This window comes from Lissotriton vulgaris, chromosome 3_1, assembly GCF_964263255.1.
Source record: "Lissotriton vulgaris chromosome 3_1, aLisVul1.2, whole genome shotgun sequence".
NCBI classification, from domain to species: domain Eukaryota; kingdom Metazoa; phylum Chordata; class Amphibia; order Caudata; family Salamandridae; genus Lissotriton; species Lissotriton vulgaris.
In genome coordinates, this window is record NC_141689.1 from 1393950252 (window position 1) to 1393968655 (window position 18404).

The following is an 18404-nucleotide window of genomic DNA, read 5'->3' on the forward strand; positions in this document are numbered from 1 at the left end:
GAAATATGCACGACTGAGTTCCTCTACAAGTCTTACGTTAGTTTATCGCCTTACCAAACGTTGGGCGCCATGTAGTGTAGTTCCTAGTTTCCCACTAGGCCCTGCGCATTGGAATAACATAAACAGTAGTATCGACGTGGAACTGCGGATATTCCAGGCCTCCACTGACTATGCTAAACTTAATTGGGTTGTGTTACCAACTAGCTCAGAGGTCACTGGAAACTTTCTTCTCTGCATGGGAAGTGATCAGCTTCCTTGGCACAGACAAGAAGGGATTCAGCTTTCCAACAACCGTGCAACATGACAACTTTGCTCCTCAGATCAAGAGTCGATCTCTAGGGTCGTGTGAAACAATAGACACAGATTTCACTCAGTCAGTCTAGTGCAGTTTACTTTCACAGTATGTAGAGAATAGAGAGACGGGCGTGTATCAATAAAGGGTTAACATTTATTGAACAGTCTTTCTTCTCGTACAAGAGAAATGTATTGCCACAATTGCAATAACTGTTATTATAAAAAGTACGTACAGTAAGATAAGTATTGCGAAATAGAACTGTAGAAGCATTGATATGGTTTCTTAGCCATACAATGGTTTAAAAGTAATAAAACATATATACAGTCATATATACATTAGGCTAACATACTCAACTGGTGCTTCTAACTAAGCCTACCCCAGTGTGCCTGACCTAAGCCTAACACGTGAGAAGGGGAGTAAGTAAGTAGCTTAAGTTAAGTTGGTTTTGCCAAGGTTTGTTTCAAGAATTCTCGTCTAAGGGTTTAGTCAACACCATACCTCTGAATAGAATGATGGAGGATTGGTATCTCCTTCAGGGGTCTCTCTCGATATCCCAGTCACCCGCGAGGGTAAACCGGAAGCGCCGGGACTGGATTTCTCTGCACGAGAAATGCAGCGGCTTCTCTCAGCGCGTCGGGAGGAAGGAGGGGTGACAGCGTCCGCGGGCAGCTGGGCTGGATGTCTTCGCAGAGGACGGCTGCACGGCTCCTCAAGCGTACTGAACCATAGTTCGCGCTGTAGCGGCGATAATGGTAATCAGCAGCTTCACCACCACAGGATAGCAGGCTGCAGCGACAGAGTGCTAGTTTTTACCAACACAGGGTCATGCAGGCAGCTGGCATCAGCAACAGGTTCGCTCACAGCTAACAGCTCACAGCTTCGCATTGCTTAAGGCAACGTTGGTAATATTTATACCTGACAGGTGCCGGGTTTGACGCAAGTTTGCTGGACATAAGACGTCAATTAAAGATGTCACTAGGAAGTGACAGTTATCAGTTGCTCATTAGAGTTCCATTACTAATCAAAACATAGCAAGCGGGGATTTCCAGGTTTGCTAAGTTTTTATCTTGTTGAAGAACTCGGAGTGTTATCTAGGAATATCAGATAGTGACTGCTGCTCTGTCATTGCACTAATTGGTCGCAAAGGAAGTAGCAGAGAGTCATGCTGGAATGTGGCTCTGTTCGTGTGAGGCCAGAGATGACTTTTCAGAAAATCGCACTTGAACGGTTATGCCAATATAGGGAATAAATGGATTTATAGCCGAATAGGGGCATAAGGTCACAGTATCGATCAGGAACCTAGATAAGCACGCAACACCACATCAATCGGGGACACACCACATCACTCGGGGACACCACCACATCACTCTTGGACACCACCACATCACTCTTGGACACCACCACATCACTCTTATACACCACCACATCACTCAGCCCAACCACATCATCACTCAGCACCATAACAGCACTGTCCTTGCTTGCTACCAACAAGCATTGCCATAGCCAATAGGACTCGCATTAGGAAAGTGTAAGCTATTGGCTTTGAGAATAACAATGCTATTAATTTATATATTTTCAAAGCCAACACATATTTTAAAAAATTGTCATTTACAATACCAATAGCTCACACTTTCCTAATGTGAAACCTATTGCATTGCAAATGCTTGTTGTTATTTGGGAAAGATACAAGGAGAAATCGACATTCATTCAAATCACTCAAGCCCCAGGGTACAACAATGTCAATTAAACATTATAAAAAGGAGGAAGAAACTAAATCACCATTTAACCGGGTACACAACGTGCAGGGAAATGAATACCCGTTATTTAAAGTTCATATAAAAATATATATTAAGAGGTCACCTGTGACCAAATTTTGGTGGATGTGAACAATGCGCACAGACGTCGTGTAGTTACTGTATGGAAATAAAGCCAATGGCTAAAGTGGAATGACCCACTGCCCCGTGCTCTAATTGGGGAAGCAAAATGTAAACCACAATTTAACAGACCAACTGATGAAGCCAGCTGACCAAAAGTCCGTGTGTATACTAAGTTTTTTTTTAACGAAACAAAGCCAGACTTAAAAATAAGGCTTGACTTCTGTTAATGCAAAATTATCCTCAGCAGTTCTAGTAAGCAATCTACGCACGTGTTATTTGATGTCATTTAGAGCACTCAACCAGAGAATGGGCAATTTGGTAGCTTTCCGTATTGCAAGCGTCCTCGTGAGCGCTTCTGCTGCCATTTGTCTGTTAGGCGCCGCCCTGCTGCTCTGACTTGCCCGCCCCTAGCAGGACTGGTGCGACGTGCGAGTGCCAGCGCATCTCTTCCACAGCCTGACTGGGGACCCCGAAATTTAGCTGCATTTGGGAAACCGTAGCAGGATGAACAGGCAGAGCACCCAGGTCTTCCACAGCCGCTGAAAGATGACGGAAGGGGAGACCACCAGCGCCGTGGTCTCCGGGTTCGTGTTTGGCGCCTTCGCGTTCCAGCATTTCAACTCCAGAAGCGACACAGTAAGTAACAAAGTGATGCTGTTGGGTTAGTGCACAAGCTCCTTAACACTTTGTGTGTGGTGGGACCACATGTTGCGTACCCTCACCCAGTGGAAACACCTTTTCTCATTTACTCTTCATACACCGTGTACAGTCCTCGCTGTCTTCCGTGTTTTGAGTTTGCTGAAATGTAGTAAATAGCCTCTCGTTGAGAGACATAAAAAAGGGACTGGTACACTTTGCCAAGACGGCGACCATCTTGCAAGGTTAGGGCTTCGATCCCATAATAGACTGCGACTATTCCTGTCGTGAGACAAGGCTTAGAAAATGGTATTATTGTCGCTCTTTTCATTTGGTTGCACAGTAGGTCCCACAGTTATAATCCGGTCAGGAGACACGGCATCGCATTTTTTTCTTTTGTTCGAAATACAGTTTTTTTAAAAATAGACTAAGGATTGCTAGGTGGCTATTAAGAGTGTGATATAATTGCCGAAATGTTGTTACCAAGAACATGTAGGATATTTCAGGGTTTAAAACTACACTGCTGCGGTCACTACATCACACGATTTTAAGCATAGCTGCCAAAGTTTGATCGCTTATGTGTGACATTTTCATAATTTCAGTGTAATTACCAGTGACATTAAACGACTATGAGTGAAACTTTCTCGCGAGCAAAAATCAAGAACTGAAGACGAGGGAAACATATGAATATCAGAAATTATACCCATTCGAGCCAATAAAAACTCTTAAGAAGATGTTAAAACTGCTGCAAAGCACCAGAAATGGAAGGGCACTAACTGCCATGACACAGACGCCAGACCCCTAAAATAGAAACTCAATAACTTGCCTAATAATAATGAACAATACATATCTGCATGTTTTGTTCCAGCCTATCCTATACTGTGTGTAATACAATTTTAAAACAATGCATATTCATAGTGCTTCCAGTCGCAGGCATATCTGCCAAGGTTTCAGATTGCCATGTGTGACATTTTCATAATTTCAGTGTTATAATGAGTGACATTTCAATGTGTACGAGTGACACTTTCTTGAGATCCCAATGAAGACGAGGAAAAAAGAAATATCACAAATTATAACCATTTCCGCAACAAGAAACTATATTAGCTTTGGAGATACCTGTCACTCTGGCTCTTACTCTTTGCAAGGCGAACCGGCAGCAACTGGCAGGCCATGGCCGCAATGACTGAGGTGTGAGTACATCTTTTAATTATTTATTGTTCACTGTCTATATTTTAATTACAAACATATAACTACAAGTCCGCAAACATGAACAAGAAGACTGGAGCTCTAGGCACTGCACCGTTTAGCTTAAAAAGCTCCACACATCGGTCATACAACTTTCACAGCGTCATTCAAACATACCAAAGCCTCTTGTTGTCCACTGCTAAGCTGCTATTAATTAATGCATTTACTGAAACAAACTCAATGATGAAGTTGAAACCTGCATCCCTCTTCTCACTTATTAACAGCTGCTGACAGCACAGGCAGCCTGGGCAGGTGCGATCAGCAGGCAGCACTGCGCGTGCCTTGATTGCGGAGGTGCCCGCAAACCAGTAGCCAGCCACCTTCCCGCACAACAAACTCCCCGCGCTCTGGCAGCAGGACGTGACATCCCCCCACCTGGCGCCAGACTTTTTGTATCACACAACCACCATTAGGCACTACCTTGTGATGTCAGGTTGTCTGACTCAGCAGCTGAACTCGACAATCACAAGGATGATCGATACATTGTAGCAGTGCACCAGCCTGCCAACAGCCTTAGCTCAGCTGCGAACCCCAAGTCTGCGGAAGGAGCACGCGCATGCAACGGACGGCGCCCTGCCAGCTGCCACACCCTCCATACCCGTTTTAGGCACCGCTTCAGTGACAGCTGAGACACTATGAATATGCGTGAGAATGCATTTCAGTGGTGTGATGCGGAGCACCACACTGAAATGCGATAGTCTAAAGCCTGATGCGTGGTACCTGGCAGTACTGCTTTTGAAAGTAAGGCACTCCCTTGTGATACATTTTTACTTCAGATGGTCCAAATTGTACTTCACAAAATGTACACGTATTTTACCATAACTTGTCCCAACATTTAAAAATTTTTTCTTTCAAAAAACGGTTTTGCTTATCTTTAAGTAGCAAACAAAGCCTTTGCAAAAAAATAATTGGTCAGTTGCTGAATTTAAGTGTTAAATTGGTACTAATCAGTTAGCATTCTTCCTTAATCAGTATTAGTGTGTGTTAACATTTCCAAATAATACTATTGGCAGAGAAAGAGCTGCATTATGTTGTTGCATAATTTGTCTTGTCACATAATTTAGTGAGCATTTCTGCATAATTCAGGCAGCACAGTTTATGATCTCACATGACAGCCCACGTGATGCATTTGCCATCCACAAACAAATTCTCATTTCCCTTTATTGCTGTTACTGAGCAGATTTCGTTTTTCTGAAGAACAAATTACTGAATGACCTGTGAGCCCACAGTAGTGACCAAGGACACTGTAGTACTGAACGCTCAAAGTTACTATGAGGTTAAAATCACATGTGCACAGCTAAAAAGTAAATACCACCCACATTTCACAGGCATCCGGAGGTGGAGTGGTTCATAAGGAAATTTGCAGATTTCACTGGAGGCATGTATCCCTGAAAGGCAGGTAGGGCTGGGGAGGACTCACTCACACTTCAGTCTTTTCTGACGAGTAACAGACTCTCCCTTAACTCGCTAAGCCTATTAGAGAGACACAGCCTAAGACTACATTCTCTTTGTGTTTCTTTTAGGCTGTATATCTGGATGCATCATTTTTAAAGGCTGGAGTAGTTTACCACCAAGGTCGGTTGGTAGAAACACCGCGTCCTCTCGAAGGGCCCCTCACTGGCACATGCCATTCACTTTTTACATTTTAATGCGAGTGCCCCGAGTTTCCCAGCAAAGCTATCAATTCCTCTCAGCAATTAAATTCGCGGCGGCAGCTGGGGTCACATTTACATCAGTTGTTCAGCTCCTCACACAGATATCTGAGGCACACAGTGACAAAGGCAGTCCTGCCAAGTATCACACTGGCATCAGAGGGGGTGGGAGCGATAGAGCATTCGCTGCCTGCTGGGGAAGGATTTGGAGTTCTCCCTGCGATTACGAATTCAAAGCGAAACTCACTTACCGATCGCTCTGGTTGCAGCTTCTAGGCCTTTATTCAGGCAGTAATTCAACCCCACAAGGGCCCCGTGTTTGCCCATTTCCTGCCCTGCGTGTTGTCGGAGCGGCGGCTGGCGGCGGGGGCGAGCAGGCAGCGCTGCCGGCCCCGCCATGATGATTTTCAGCAAGTACTCCTTAGTTCCTTCGCGCTTCCCAAAACAAACTGCCCGCCTTCAACAACAGGCGGTGATGTCACCCGGCGGCGTCAGGCATGGCTTGGCCCCCCTGGATGAGATATTCGTAACTTTTGCGCAGCCGCACTAGCTTGCGAGAGCTGAGAGCAGCGCAGCGGACATTTATGATACATTGTAGCAGCCAGTGAGCTGCCTAACAGCAGCCATAGCTCAGCTACAGCACCCCGAAGCCGGCAGGAGCAGCGCCCACGCTCGTAATATTACCGTTTCAGGCAGTGCTTAGCTGGTGCACAGACACTATGCAAATGCGTGACAATGCATTTCAGTGCGGTGATGCAGATCACCATACTGAAATGCGTTAGAGTCACGTTTGATGCGTGATACTTGGCAGGACTGCGCAGGCTAAACCTGCGTAGCACTATAATCAGTGCTCTAAATGGACAGGTACTGTCCGTTACTGAGTACTTCCGTTTTTTGGGGGGGAAAGGAATAGTACCTGAACTTCTCACTACTCCGACCATACATTTAATTGGAGAGCACTAGTGTGTGACATTTAAGTATATGTGTGACTCTGAATGACACCTTATCCCAGATATGTGCATGTAATCCAGTAGATTTTGAAAATAAGGAGGAATTGTTGCCTTGCACTTTGTAGCTTGTACCCGACCCCTGCCATAAATAATGCCACAGACGGAGCGATGCCAAGTCTCCCAAACAGTGTTCAAACCACACGCAACCTAGCACAACAGTTACACACAACAAACATTCATGCTCAACACAAGCTTTTAAATAATTTATAGCCATTTTTCTTGCTGTTCTCAGCAGTTATCGTTATTCCTCCCAGCACCGTCTGCCTTTTGTTAAAATTACATGAGCCAAAATATAAATAAATAAATAAACTGGGTTTTGTATGTGACCCGTGGAAACTACGATTAAGGGGCTGGAGAATGAGGCCTTGTGAATTCTATTCAGTTGTCAGCAATACAAAGCTATGCTTATTTCCATTTGTTCTCTCGTAGCAATTGTTGAAGGGAAAAATCTCTGTAAGAATAACAAAGGAGCAGGTTTACAATCCAACATGGTTTAATGCATTAATCAGCTGGGGAGATCAGCCAGGCTCAACCAAGACTGGAATCTGATGTCCAACGAACAGTTCAAAAGCAGTGGCTTATATACTCTATAACCACAATAGAAAAAAAAATTGCAAGCATAGGATTTACGCCACAAATGAGTAGATTGAAATCAGCAGATACAACAATTCCTTGGAAACAAAGCCCACACAGATATGGGCCACATGGCCTTCTCAGTGGTTTTTCTATTCTCATACTTTAACCGTAATGAACAACATTTTACATACATCTGTTTCCCTGCGAAGCGAGTGATTATATTTTTTTCTTGATGCTTATTGGCTACGCTTGTCTGAACTCTGGCCTGTGGTTTCATCCATCATGCCTAGCATCGTGTAAGTGTGACGTGGTTTTCAACTGAAGTGACATCCATGTCATTATGAGCAGTGGCAGGGCTTGCACCTGGGCCAGTCCATCCTGTGTTCTTGCTTAATCTTTGTGTGCATGCATTAGTAACCGATGACAAAAGACATGATTGACACCGTTCAGCTCGCCTCCCTAGAAGATGGGCTTGTGGTTTGAGGTTTTTAGGTCTCGCCTAAGCAATCCCGTTAAGGATGCTGGCGAGGTTATAGTAAGGCTTTCAAAAGTGTACCCAAACTGCGGATCGGGTACAGTTCATTTGAGCACAACCACGCGCATTGTGAACATCTGCCATTTGCTACCAGACACTTCGTGCTCGTGTGCCGCGCTCCACCTCTGCTGCCACTTCAGCTCACCAGGCTGCACACCCCCTCACCCCTTGCTCGCCAATGTCCCTCCCACCCTTCGTTTGATGTCTGCTGCGAGTTCTTACCGGCTAATGGCCCTCCCCCAGCACAGAGCGCGCATCGCTTGTTCTCTTCATCTATTCTCTCACTTTACTTTCCAACCACTTTCCCTCTCACCCTTACGTTTTCTTGCTCTCACACCTCCTCCTCCTGTTTGTTGTCTCATAGATTCCCTCCCCTTTCTAATTGTTTGCTCTTTTTCCCTCCTCGCTTTAATGATCTTTCACCTCATCATTCTGCATCTCCACGCCAACCCTTCTTTCACTCCTCTTCTCTCCTTTCTCTTTCCTACCCTCTATCTATCCTCCTTATTAGCTCATCCGTCACGCCCCTTTCACTCATTTTCACTTCTCTCTCACATCTCTCTTTGAAGCACCTGTCTTAGACATACTCTCTCACGGCTTTTATCTCATTATTTCAATTTTCCTTTTTTGTCTCCTTATCTCATTATTTCAATTTTCCTTTTTTGTCTCCGCCGTTCCCATACTCTTCCTTTTTTTTTCTTTCCTTCCCTCATTTCTCCTTTTCTCCATTTGATCTAGACTCTTCCCTTCCTTTCCCTCCCCTCACTAGTAATCTTTATTTCGCATCCCTATTTGCGTTTCCTCTTCCTTTTGCTCCTCCTTATGTCGCTCTTATTTCCCGCCTATCCCTCTTTGTGCCTCAGTTCCAACGTCTTCTCTTTCGTTTCCCTTTCTTCTTCTCTCTTTCCCATCTCTCTGTCAGAGTCCCTTTCCTCTGTGCCCACGCCTCCCTTCCTCCTATACCTTTCTTCCTCTGACCCCCATTCATTTTACCGCTCTCCTTGTTTACTCTTGTTTCACCTTGTTGTTACAGTGCTGTATGTGCGTTTTGTGACATTGTTTGCCAGATCAGTGTCTTTACCCTAATCTCTGATGCTGCTGGCTAGCCTCCTGTCTTTAGATGCTGCAGAAGGTCTTACTCTGTTGGCTGGTGTGATTCTTTTGATGTGAATGTTAATAGCATTCCTTTTCACGCAAATTCCCTTCTGCAGGCTCCTCTGCTGCTGGCATTTCCCCCTCCCTTCTCGCCCAGTCCTTCACCTTGGCGTGCACTCACCCCTCCTTTCTCCCCTTTCTCTGTTTAGGAACTTTCTGGCAGCCCCTACCGTTAATCCTTGGTTGACTGCTGCTTCTTGTTAGATTTACTTGCTGCTCACATGTTTTTTTATTTTTTAAATTAATTGCTTACAATTTAAGTTTTGAAATTGTAACCAAAAGATCGTGTATGTGCATTTGAAAACTTCCTGCTGGTGCTATCCTGAGGATCTACATTTCCCATCAGCTGGTTCTCATGCGTCCGTCCCCATGCTCATTCACAATCAATGTTTACGGAGACGGATCAAATCCCCACAGCCTCTGCTTTTGCTTTGATTTTGAGGTGAACTCCATTGATATACAGGTCCAGAGGGACTGTGTGGCATGTACATTACAACAGGGAGAAAACATTTCCAGAAAACTTCTAGAGTTTCAGAATTTCATAGTTTCAGGATATATCACTGTGAGAAGTTGGCCTGGTATATGATGATCACTATTCTAGTGAGCACCTTGCACCAGTCCAAACGACCCTTATGGTAATTGGTTGTAAGTCAACCTTATAGACCAGCTATCCTAGGGGTAGCATGGACAAAAGCCGTCTTAGGCTAAACTCAAGAGGGCATGTGAAGCCAGCTGTTTTACCATATGCAATCCTTTTAATATCAAATGAAAGGACACCACTCAAGTTATATATTATAAAATATATATATTTATTTCTAGAATAATCCCATATACTCTTTATGAGCACAGAAGCACAAGCGTTAAACAAAGAACTTAATATAACATACAATAAGCTGCACAATTATGGATAGGCCGGGTGGCCACTCAAACCATACAGTGGTATAAAAAAAGTGGTATAAGTACCACGTCACGAACAATGGTAAGGCCTAGGGCCTTGGGAATCGCTGGGCCTACACTGGACTAATGAAGGTTAGTACATAGGAGGCCCACAGGGTGCGGGTGCAGTGTCTATAGGCAACCGCGTTTACCATACAAGTCAATGGTGCGTAAAAAATCAGAAAGTTATAGGTTTGGGAGTCTTCCGACTGGACTAGAACTTAGCCACTTGAAACTTGAAACTAGGACACTAGGGATGTAAATCACTACAGGGGCACCGGAGTACCCTCTTTACCTCACCCACAGGAAGCAGGTGCATAGGTGTCAAAGTGCGTTGGGTTTCTTCGTGGAGTTCTATGGAGCCTGGAGGAAAAGATGCTGCAGGCGACCAGGAGAGAAGAGTCCGGTTGGATCCAAGGGTGGATCGAAGATGTAGAGTACCTGAAAGCAGAGGGGACAAAGTCTAGGTCACTAGAGTGACCAGGATGGAACCAGGCAATGTCGGGATGCGATCAGGTGCTGTCGAGTAGTTTGTCTCCGCTGCCACGTGGACCAGGAAGTATTGAGGACGACCAGGAGTTGAACACTGGCTGTCCCACGAAGGCTCTCGCTGTCGACGGTGTCGGTTCTCGAATCGGAGTCAACAGGCCTTGGCAAATACAACCCACGCAGGACTCGAAGATGGCTTCTGGATCGGACCAGCAAGGTCAGATCGGTGGCTCCTTTTATGGGGAGCTAGGGTCAGTCTGGAGCAACCAGACCAGCAGTTCAAAGTTAAAGGTTCGTCGTCTCAGAGGCCACTAGCCAACGGGCAAGTGACCGGACAACGCGTCGAGCAAGAAAAGTGCAAAAGGGCCCCATGCAGCACTTGGTGAGTGTGGAGAGGTGATCTTCGGTGCACAGGCTGCTCGGGCTGGGGCTTCTCAATCCCCAAAGTACAGCTTCGAGGGGGCCTCGGGAGCTGCACAGGAAGCACTTAGCTGGCTTTCCAAGATGGCCGGTCCCACGTCTCACGTTGCCTCCACGGGTCTCAGCTTTGCTAGGACTGTGGATCGGACTGTTGGAAGTCTGGGAGTCCAGGTCTTGTCGGTCTCTGTCGTTCGAGCTCCGGCGGGAGCAACGGCAAAGAAAACCTTTGAGCGCTGATGGTGCCTGCTTGCACAGGGTGGCCACTCCTTGACCACAAGGGAGATTCTTCAGTCTTCTACGTCAAGTAGGATGTCGAAGGGTCCAGAGTTTCGTATCAACGTTTCAGTCAGGATGATCTGATGTGCCATGGCACAGCTCCTACCTTTATTCAAAATCAAGGGGCTGGATCACCTGCTAGGTCCCTCTTATGGGTGGGACCCAGGAAGGGGGTGGTTACACCCCTTTCCCTTTGTCCAGTTTCGCGCCAGAGCTGGGGCTGGAGTGCCCCAGCACCGGTTTGAACTGGACTTTGCATGGGACACCTTGTGTGCCCCAGGCAGTGTCTAGTTTCATTCAGCCCTCCCTGCCCCAATCCACTATCTCCTGTCTGGGGTGGTGTAACACCTCCCTGTGACAGGAAACCTTTTGTCCAGACCTCCCCTGCCGGAGTTTCGGTCAGCAGCAGGAAGCCAGACTTGTGTCTGTGGCAGCAGGATCCATTTTGTGATGCTGAGGCTCTGGTTAGATTTAACCGCGTTTAAGGAAAGTAACATGTCTTCTCCCTTTAGAAGGGTGGAATGCTACCCCCATCACCAGGACTGGCGAGGGGGTAGTATTCCAAAGCGTATGACACCTTGCACAACATGTTTTGATAAAGCCAAACCAAAGTTAGCAGTGAACCGCAAGGTTCATAATGTACTTAAGAGTATATGGTATGGCAATATCCCAGAACAGCTATAAGGACATGGGTCCGAAAGCTGCAGACAGGCTCAGCTCATGCTAGAGCACCATCTCACATAAAACCAAGCACTCTGCCTCCAGAATTGTTAGGAGTGACGTACAGGTGTATATGTGTCCAGATATAGGTTTAGACATGTGTATACTATATCTAAGCAAGGGGTGATTACACCACCTTGCCCCAGCTGAGTGATCAGCCAGTTGTGTCAGTGTGGATGGTCAGCCAGGGGTGGCAAAAGATATGCTGCAGCCCCTGGTAGGCCTTGGATACATCTATGCCCTGGGTACCTATAGTACACTGTACAGGGGCTCATAAGGTGACCCAGTATCCAATTGGAGATGTACCTAGGTTACATGAAGTCCATTTTAAAGAGAGAGCAGATAGCCTGGGGCCCTGATTAGCAGGATCCCAGGCCAACTAAGTCGAAAACCAGATAAACACTAGGCAAAAAATCTGGGGTAACCATAGTCAGGTATCCACCTTCCTACAATCACTAACTACAATTCTGGAAAATGTTCGAATCATAACAGCTGAATAAAATGCAGGTTTATAGCCTTGCTAGTAGTAATCTTAGTAGTGCTTTCAAATGTTTTTTTCGCTTTTTTCACCTTGTTGTTACAGCGCTGTATGTGCGTTTTGCGACATTGTTTGCCAGATCAGTGTCTTTACCCTGATATCTGATGCTGCTGGCTAGCCTCCTGTCTTTAGACGCTGCAGAAGGTCTTACCCTGCTGGCTGGTGTGGTTCTTTTGATGTGAATGTTATGAGCATCCCTTTTCATGCAATTCCCTTAAACAGCCTCCAGGCTCCTCTGCTGCTGGCATTTCCCAATCCCTTCTCGCCCAGTCCTTCACCTCGGCATGCACTCAACACCCCTCCTTTCTCCCCTTTCGGTCGCCTTGATGTTCTCAGTTAGCCACGCGCTCTCAGCCTCCTCTCTGCCTTTTCCCTCCATATTTCTAGGTCCATTCCTTTCTCCCCATCGTTTCCTTCCTCACTGACTTTATCTGCATCTTTCTCGATATCCTTCCATCCTTCATCTTTCTCCACCTTTCTTCCTCCGTCTTTCTCCTCCTCCCTCTCATGTGTGCTTTCTCAACGTGCTTCTGTCTCCTCCAGTGTTGATTTCCCACTCCCTGCCTCTGCCGCCTTCTGCTCGCAGTGGCAGACTGTCCGTTTTCTCTCTGCCAGTGTCTGCTTGCTAAATATTGCATCTGCTGGTTTTATACCACCAGCCTAGGTAGGGCGGCTGCTGTGGCGTATGACCTAGCCAACATTCCTCTGCCAGGCTTGGACCTCGTCCATAGCTCTGTTTACACGAGCAGTGTGCAGCCCTGCCGCTCCCACCCCTTCCTGCAACGGGCACACTTGAAGAAGCAGGGCGCACTGAGCCCTTCTTGACGTGGCGCAGCCCCTGGGCTGGTGACATTTCTTGCCTCTGAAATCTGTGTGTTATTTTGTTGCTGTCGCCGTGCTCCCCCAGGTGTAATGAACTTTGTACTAACAGGCCTAGCGCCTTACGATACCCACGCACAGTGGCTTTGCCCAAGCACTTCCATGGACTGCACTAGTTTTTCTGCCAAGTACATCCCAGCTCAGTTTCAGGTGCCCACAGAGCCAGCTCACCAGGCTCTGCTCAAAGTGCCCACAGCCTCTCGGCGTAGCTATGCTCCCCGACGTAAGCTCACGTTCCATGGCACATTTGAGTTCTGCTCCAGTTGTTTACTCTACCTGGCACCTCCTGATAGGCAGCGGACAATGGCAGTTTGTGGCGGCTGTCTGCAGTGGCGGTGCGGCTCCGGCCTTGGGGTGGGAAGTGAGGCAGGGTGCGGGCGGCCCTGGAGTGACACGGTGTGGGCTACAGCTGGGAACAACGGAGACACACGGTGCCGGGCGGCGTCAGCCCGAGCTAAAGGCACTTCAAGGCAGTAGGGAGTTACAAGGCGCGCTCAGTGGCGGCGTTCAGCGGGACACGAACACAGGCAGCCCAGCAGCTCGTTTCCAAGGGGGAGAGCCCAATATTCCTGGGGTTCAGTTCAGGGGGCAAGCTCGCTTCCAAGCCCTTGGAGATCGTTTTGAAGCACAAGTCTTTTCAGCAAAATAAAACAAGTCTTTGTAGGTTCCTTCTCTCCTTTGGCAGCAAGGCAACCACTGCAGGCCAATCCCCCAGGATAGGGACAGTACTCCTCCTTCAGCTTTCTCGGTTCCTCCTCCTTAGGCAGAGATTTCTTCTTGGTTCAAAAGCAGGATCTGATTTCTTAGGAGCAGGGCTCCTATTTTTATACCCAAAATCCTTTGTTCTTTCAGGCCTAATCCAGTTCAGTTCCTGAGCACTTTGTTTACGGGACTCTGGCTTCTTCTTTCAGTGTGCAGGGCAGAGACATCAGACGCTCCCCAGGGGGTGGAGCCAGCATTGAGGTGTCAGAGCACAGCCCTATTCAGAGTCAAGGGGTACTCCTCCCACCCATCCTGGTGTAATCTCTCTATTCACCACCTGGCAGCCCAGACTGTCTCCTGGAATTTCCCAGTCCTGTCACTCACAGAAACCAGACAGTAGATACTCATCCTAGCAGAGGCGGGCCGAAATGGTTAGGCAAGCAAATACTAACTTTCTAAAAGTAGTATTTGCAAACACAGGATATTAAAATAAACTTTACTAAAAGATGTGTTATATTATTCTGAGTTCAGGCATATTAAACTTGACTCTCTACCATGTTCTCTGAGTCTGCTGGGATTATAGAGTGTAATAATTCCAGCAGCCCATTCTGACCTATGGAGAACAGGTAGCTTTACAATAGTGAAAAACGAAAATGGCTGTAATTCACTATTAGGACATGCCACACACACCAGGGCTTGTCCTACCTTATGCTTACAATGCACCCTGCCCTTGGGCCTACCATAGGGGTGACTAATATGAAGTTAAGGGAAGGTTTAGGGACTGGCAAGTGGGTGCACTTGCCCAGTCAGCATGACAGTACCAGACCATCGCAGGTTCTGCAATGGCAGACCTTAGACACCTTTTACTAGGCCGCTTCTGTGGGTGGCACAACCAGTGCTGCAGGCCCACCAGCAGCATTTGTATTTACAAGCCCTGGCACTCCTGGTGCACTTTACTGGGGTCTGACAGTAAACCAAACAAGCCAAACATGGAATCCAATCACATATAACAATTTACACATAGGGAGCACTTGCACTGTGGCACTGGTTGGCTGTGGCACAGTGCTCTGAGCAGCTAACACCAGCAAAAACATATGAGGCACATCAGCAAAAAGTGGAATGGAGACTCACGCCAAGGTGCCAGGTCTAACAGATACGTTTTCACCATCAGCACCCATGCATCCTTAGTGTGGTGTGATATATATACACGATCATTCCAGAGCTGGGTCAGGTGGCTTAGTGGACTAATGTATCCACTGTAGGGGGCTGTGTTCGATCTCATGGTCACAAGTTCAAATCCCGGCAGGTCCACTCAGCCTTTCATACTTCTGAGGTCGATAAAATGAGTACCATTGAGTTGGGTAACAATAAACATCTGTTATTCAGCTCCAAGATACCCTTGGGTGAACATGCACTTTACAAATACACATTATGTTATCCCCCTTGACAATGGTGCTATCACCCCCTAATAGGAAGCTGTGAAACTGGTAACTGGGCACATGGTGTATTTTCAACCTGTCTTCATTGAAAGCTATCAAATTGGCCAAAGTGCACTACTATGAAGAAAATTTGGAATTATTGCTCAGCGCCATAACGGAAGGGGAGACATGATAGTGGACTCAGTAAGGAAGGAAAGTGAAAGAAAAAAAGAATGTGATATACTTGAGAGAGAGAGAGAGAGATTGGAATTGGAAACCCAGCATAACAGTGCTTTCCAAACTTTTTAGAACCATAACCCACTTTTTAGAAAGAAAAACATTCGCAATCCACCTAGCTTTAATGGCCTTGAGGCGGGTAATTATTATTATTCTTTTAAATATAACTAAAGCATTGCGTGGCAGCGCACTGGCATTTACAGACAGCACATTTTCTATTGAAATAGCCACTAAAGTTCCGTAGGCAGTTTTTCTGATAAACTATATTGCTCATCAATCATAATGTGTGGAAATCTGGTTTCAGTTAAAATTTATCATTTGTGCATCACCAAATAAAGTATCTTGATTTTTTTTGATCCTATTAAAATCCTTGCTCAATCACACTTCAGAATTACCAAAAAGTATGCTTAATTTTTGTTTTCCTAACTTCTGAATGTGTACAGTTCATTTACAGGTATTTACTTTTTGTTGTGTTGTGTATTACAAACAATGACCTACAGCTTTTCCATAAGCACACTGTGTACCACAGCAAGATTGTCATGTAATTTAATTTACTTTTCTTTCACTGACTGCAAAGTGAGAGGAATTTGTAAACCCCAATGTGTTAAAAAAACATAAGCAGAAAATTGTCTCAAGACATAGCCTGATATTTGACCTCTGTCAGTACAGCAAGTGTGACAAATTACATACAGAGTTTAAAAGTATCTGTAATGAAGCGAAGGAGTCAGAGAATATATAAAAAAGTTGTTTTTTCAAGTTCCATAAAAGGACCCACTGGTGCAAGAGCCAAAGCGTCCAGCCCAGGCAAACTCCAACAGCGTCTCATAGTATTCAAAGCTAAGCTCTTGCATCAGTGAGTTCCACATTACATACGAGTGTTCCATATGACATAGACAATAGCCATTTACATACATGACTCTAAGTTCAATAGTAAACACAAAGGTAGGATACCACATGTATCCTTTAAACAAACATAAAAAAAGAATCCAAAATATAATCATCAAACTTCTTAGGTACTCTGGTTCTTCTCTTTTCCAATACGCAATTATCAAGAAAAAAGGAATCAGCAATCTCTTCTACTGACTTTTCTGCAGTAGATTCAGTCTGGTACACATCAGAATTAGAAACAGTATCACTCACAGTAGGACCTTGGTCAGGAAGACATTCAATGCCCCTTTTTAGATGAGCACCCTGTATCCTTCTCGTCAAATTACACATCCACTTCTTCACTCTTTTCAAAAAAACGTTCCTTCCCTGGTCTGAGAACCACAGGGGAACTTTTGTTCCACCAACCCTTATCCTTTAACAAAACCGCAGATTCAGACACCCTTTCCACTTGGAAGGAAAGAGTAAATTTAGACGAACCTGTGCGGCTGAAAGAAGGTTTAACAACACATATCCAATCACCAACTTCCACCTTCTCACCCTTGGTCTTGTGGCAGAGTTCATGATAGGACTTGCCATGAATGCATGATTCAGTAATATTGTTCCTGTCTTTGGAAATGCAAGATTGCAAGCTAGTCTCCTGACACTTCTTCTTGACAAAAGGTGTTAACGCAGACTTGACCTGCCTACCCCTCATCAAAAAGTATGGAGACACACCAGTGCATGCATTCAGGGTTATGTGGTAACTCCATATTTTCTCTTTAAGAAATTCAAATACATCAAGATTGCTTTCCAAAGCAGCTTGGATGCCTTGTTTTATGAAACGGTTGGCCCTTTCCACTAGGCCATTGGCCCTGGGAGAATATAACGGAGCCCTTTCGGATCGCACTCCAAACTTCCTTAAAAGATTACTACATTTTGATTGAAACAAATTGCACGCCATTGTCAGACATACGGGTAACGGGCACTAAAAACAATATGACTGCATCAGTTACGAGGGTGTTCTATAAAGGTGTAATAGAAATTGTCAATGACGACAATCAAAAATCTCCTCTGTCTGCCCAAACACTCATATGGACCAGAGAAGTCAATGGAAACTTTCTCCCAAGGTCCGACAGGAGCATCTTGAACAGACAGAGGTTCAGTAGACACTTTCCAGTGCTTGTCAGATTTGATACACACGGACAATTATCAACCCAATACTCAACAGAAGCATCCATTCCTGGCCACCAGTAGTGAAGTTTAAGACATTTTTTGGTTCCAGACACACCTGGGTGTCCAGAATGGGCCAACTGGATACGTTTATTTCCGACACCAGCAGGTGGGACAATTCAGTCTTGTCTCAATAGAATGCTATTCTCAATACTGAGTTCACCAGCAACATGTGCAAAGCCCTGTAGAGAAATGTCTATGTTCTTGCAAGGTGGCCAACTAATGGCCACAAAATGTTTGACCTTGGATAAAATAGTATCTGCATCAAGAAAATCATTCCACTCTTTTTCAAAAACTGCAAAATTACAAGAATCCACCACATCCAACATGGCCACAACACACTCATGCTGGTCAGTGACTTCACTTTCACTTTCTCCTACTGGCGGAAGTCTGTATAAGCAATCCGCAGTAACATTTTTCCCACCAGGAATGTGCTGGATTTCAAAGTTAAACTCCTGTAATCTGGCAATGAGCCTCACTAATCTAGAAGAAGCATTTCCACTCTTAACCCCATCCATCATATATGTGAGTGGCTTGTGATCAGTAACTAAGGTGAATGGCCTACCCCACAGGAAGTTTTTTAGCTTTTCAATGGCCCACACACAAGCTAAAGCCTCTCTCTCGATAGTGCTGTAATGCTTTTCAGCACCCTGAATTACCTTGAATTACCTGAAATGAAGGTTACAACCCTCTCTTTGCCTTCTATAATTT

At 45.6% G+C, this 18404-nt stretch overlaps 1 protein-coding gene across 1 annotated transcript in view; it reads left to right on the plus strand.

Moving 5' to 3' along the window:
• The first annotated feature begins 2450 nt into the window (after positions 1–2450).
• ABRAXAS1 (abraxas 1, BRCA1 A complex subunit) overlaps positions 2451–18404 on the plus strand; it is a 272612-nt gene continuing 256658 nt past the window's right edge. Inside the window, exon 1 of the mRNA XM_086961866.1 lies at positions 2451–2808. Coding sequence (XP_086817992.1) covers positions 2719–2808 — 90 coding nt within the window. The 5' untranslated portion in view covers positions 2451–2718. The remainder of the gene's footprint in view (positions 2809–18404) is intronic.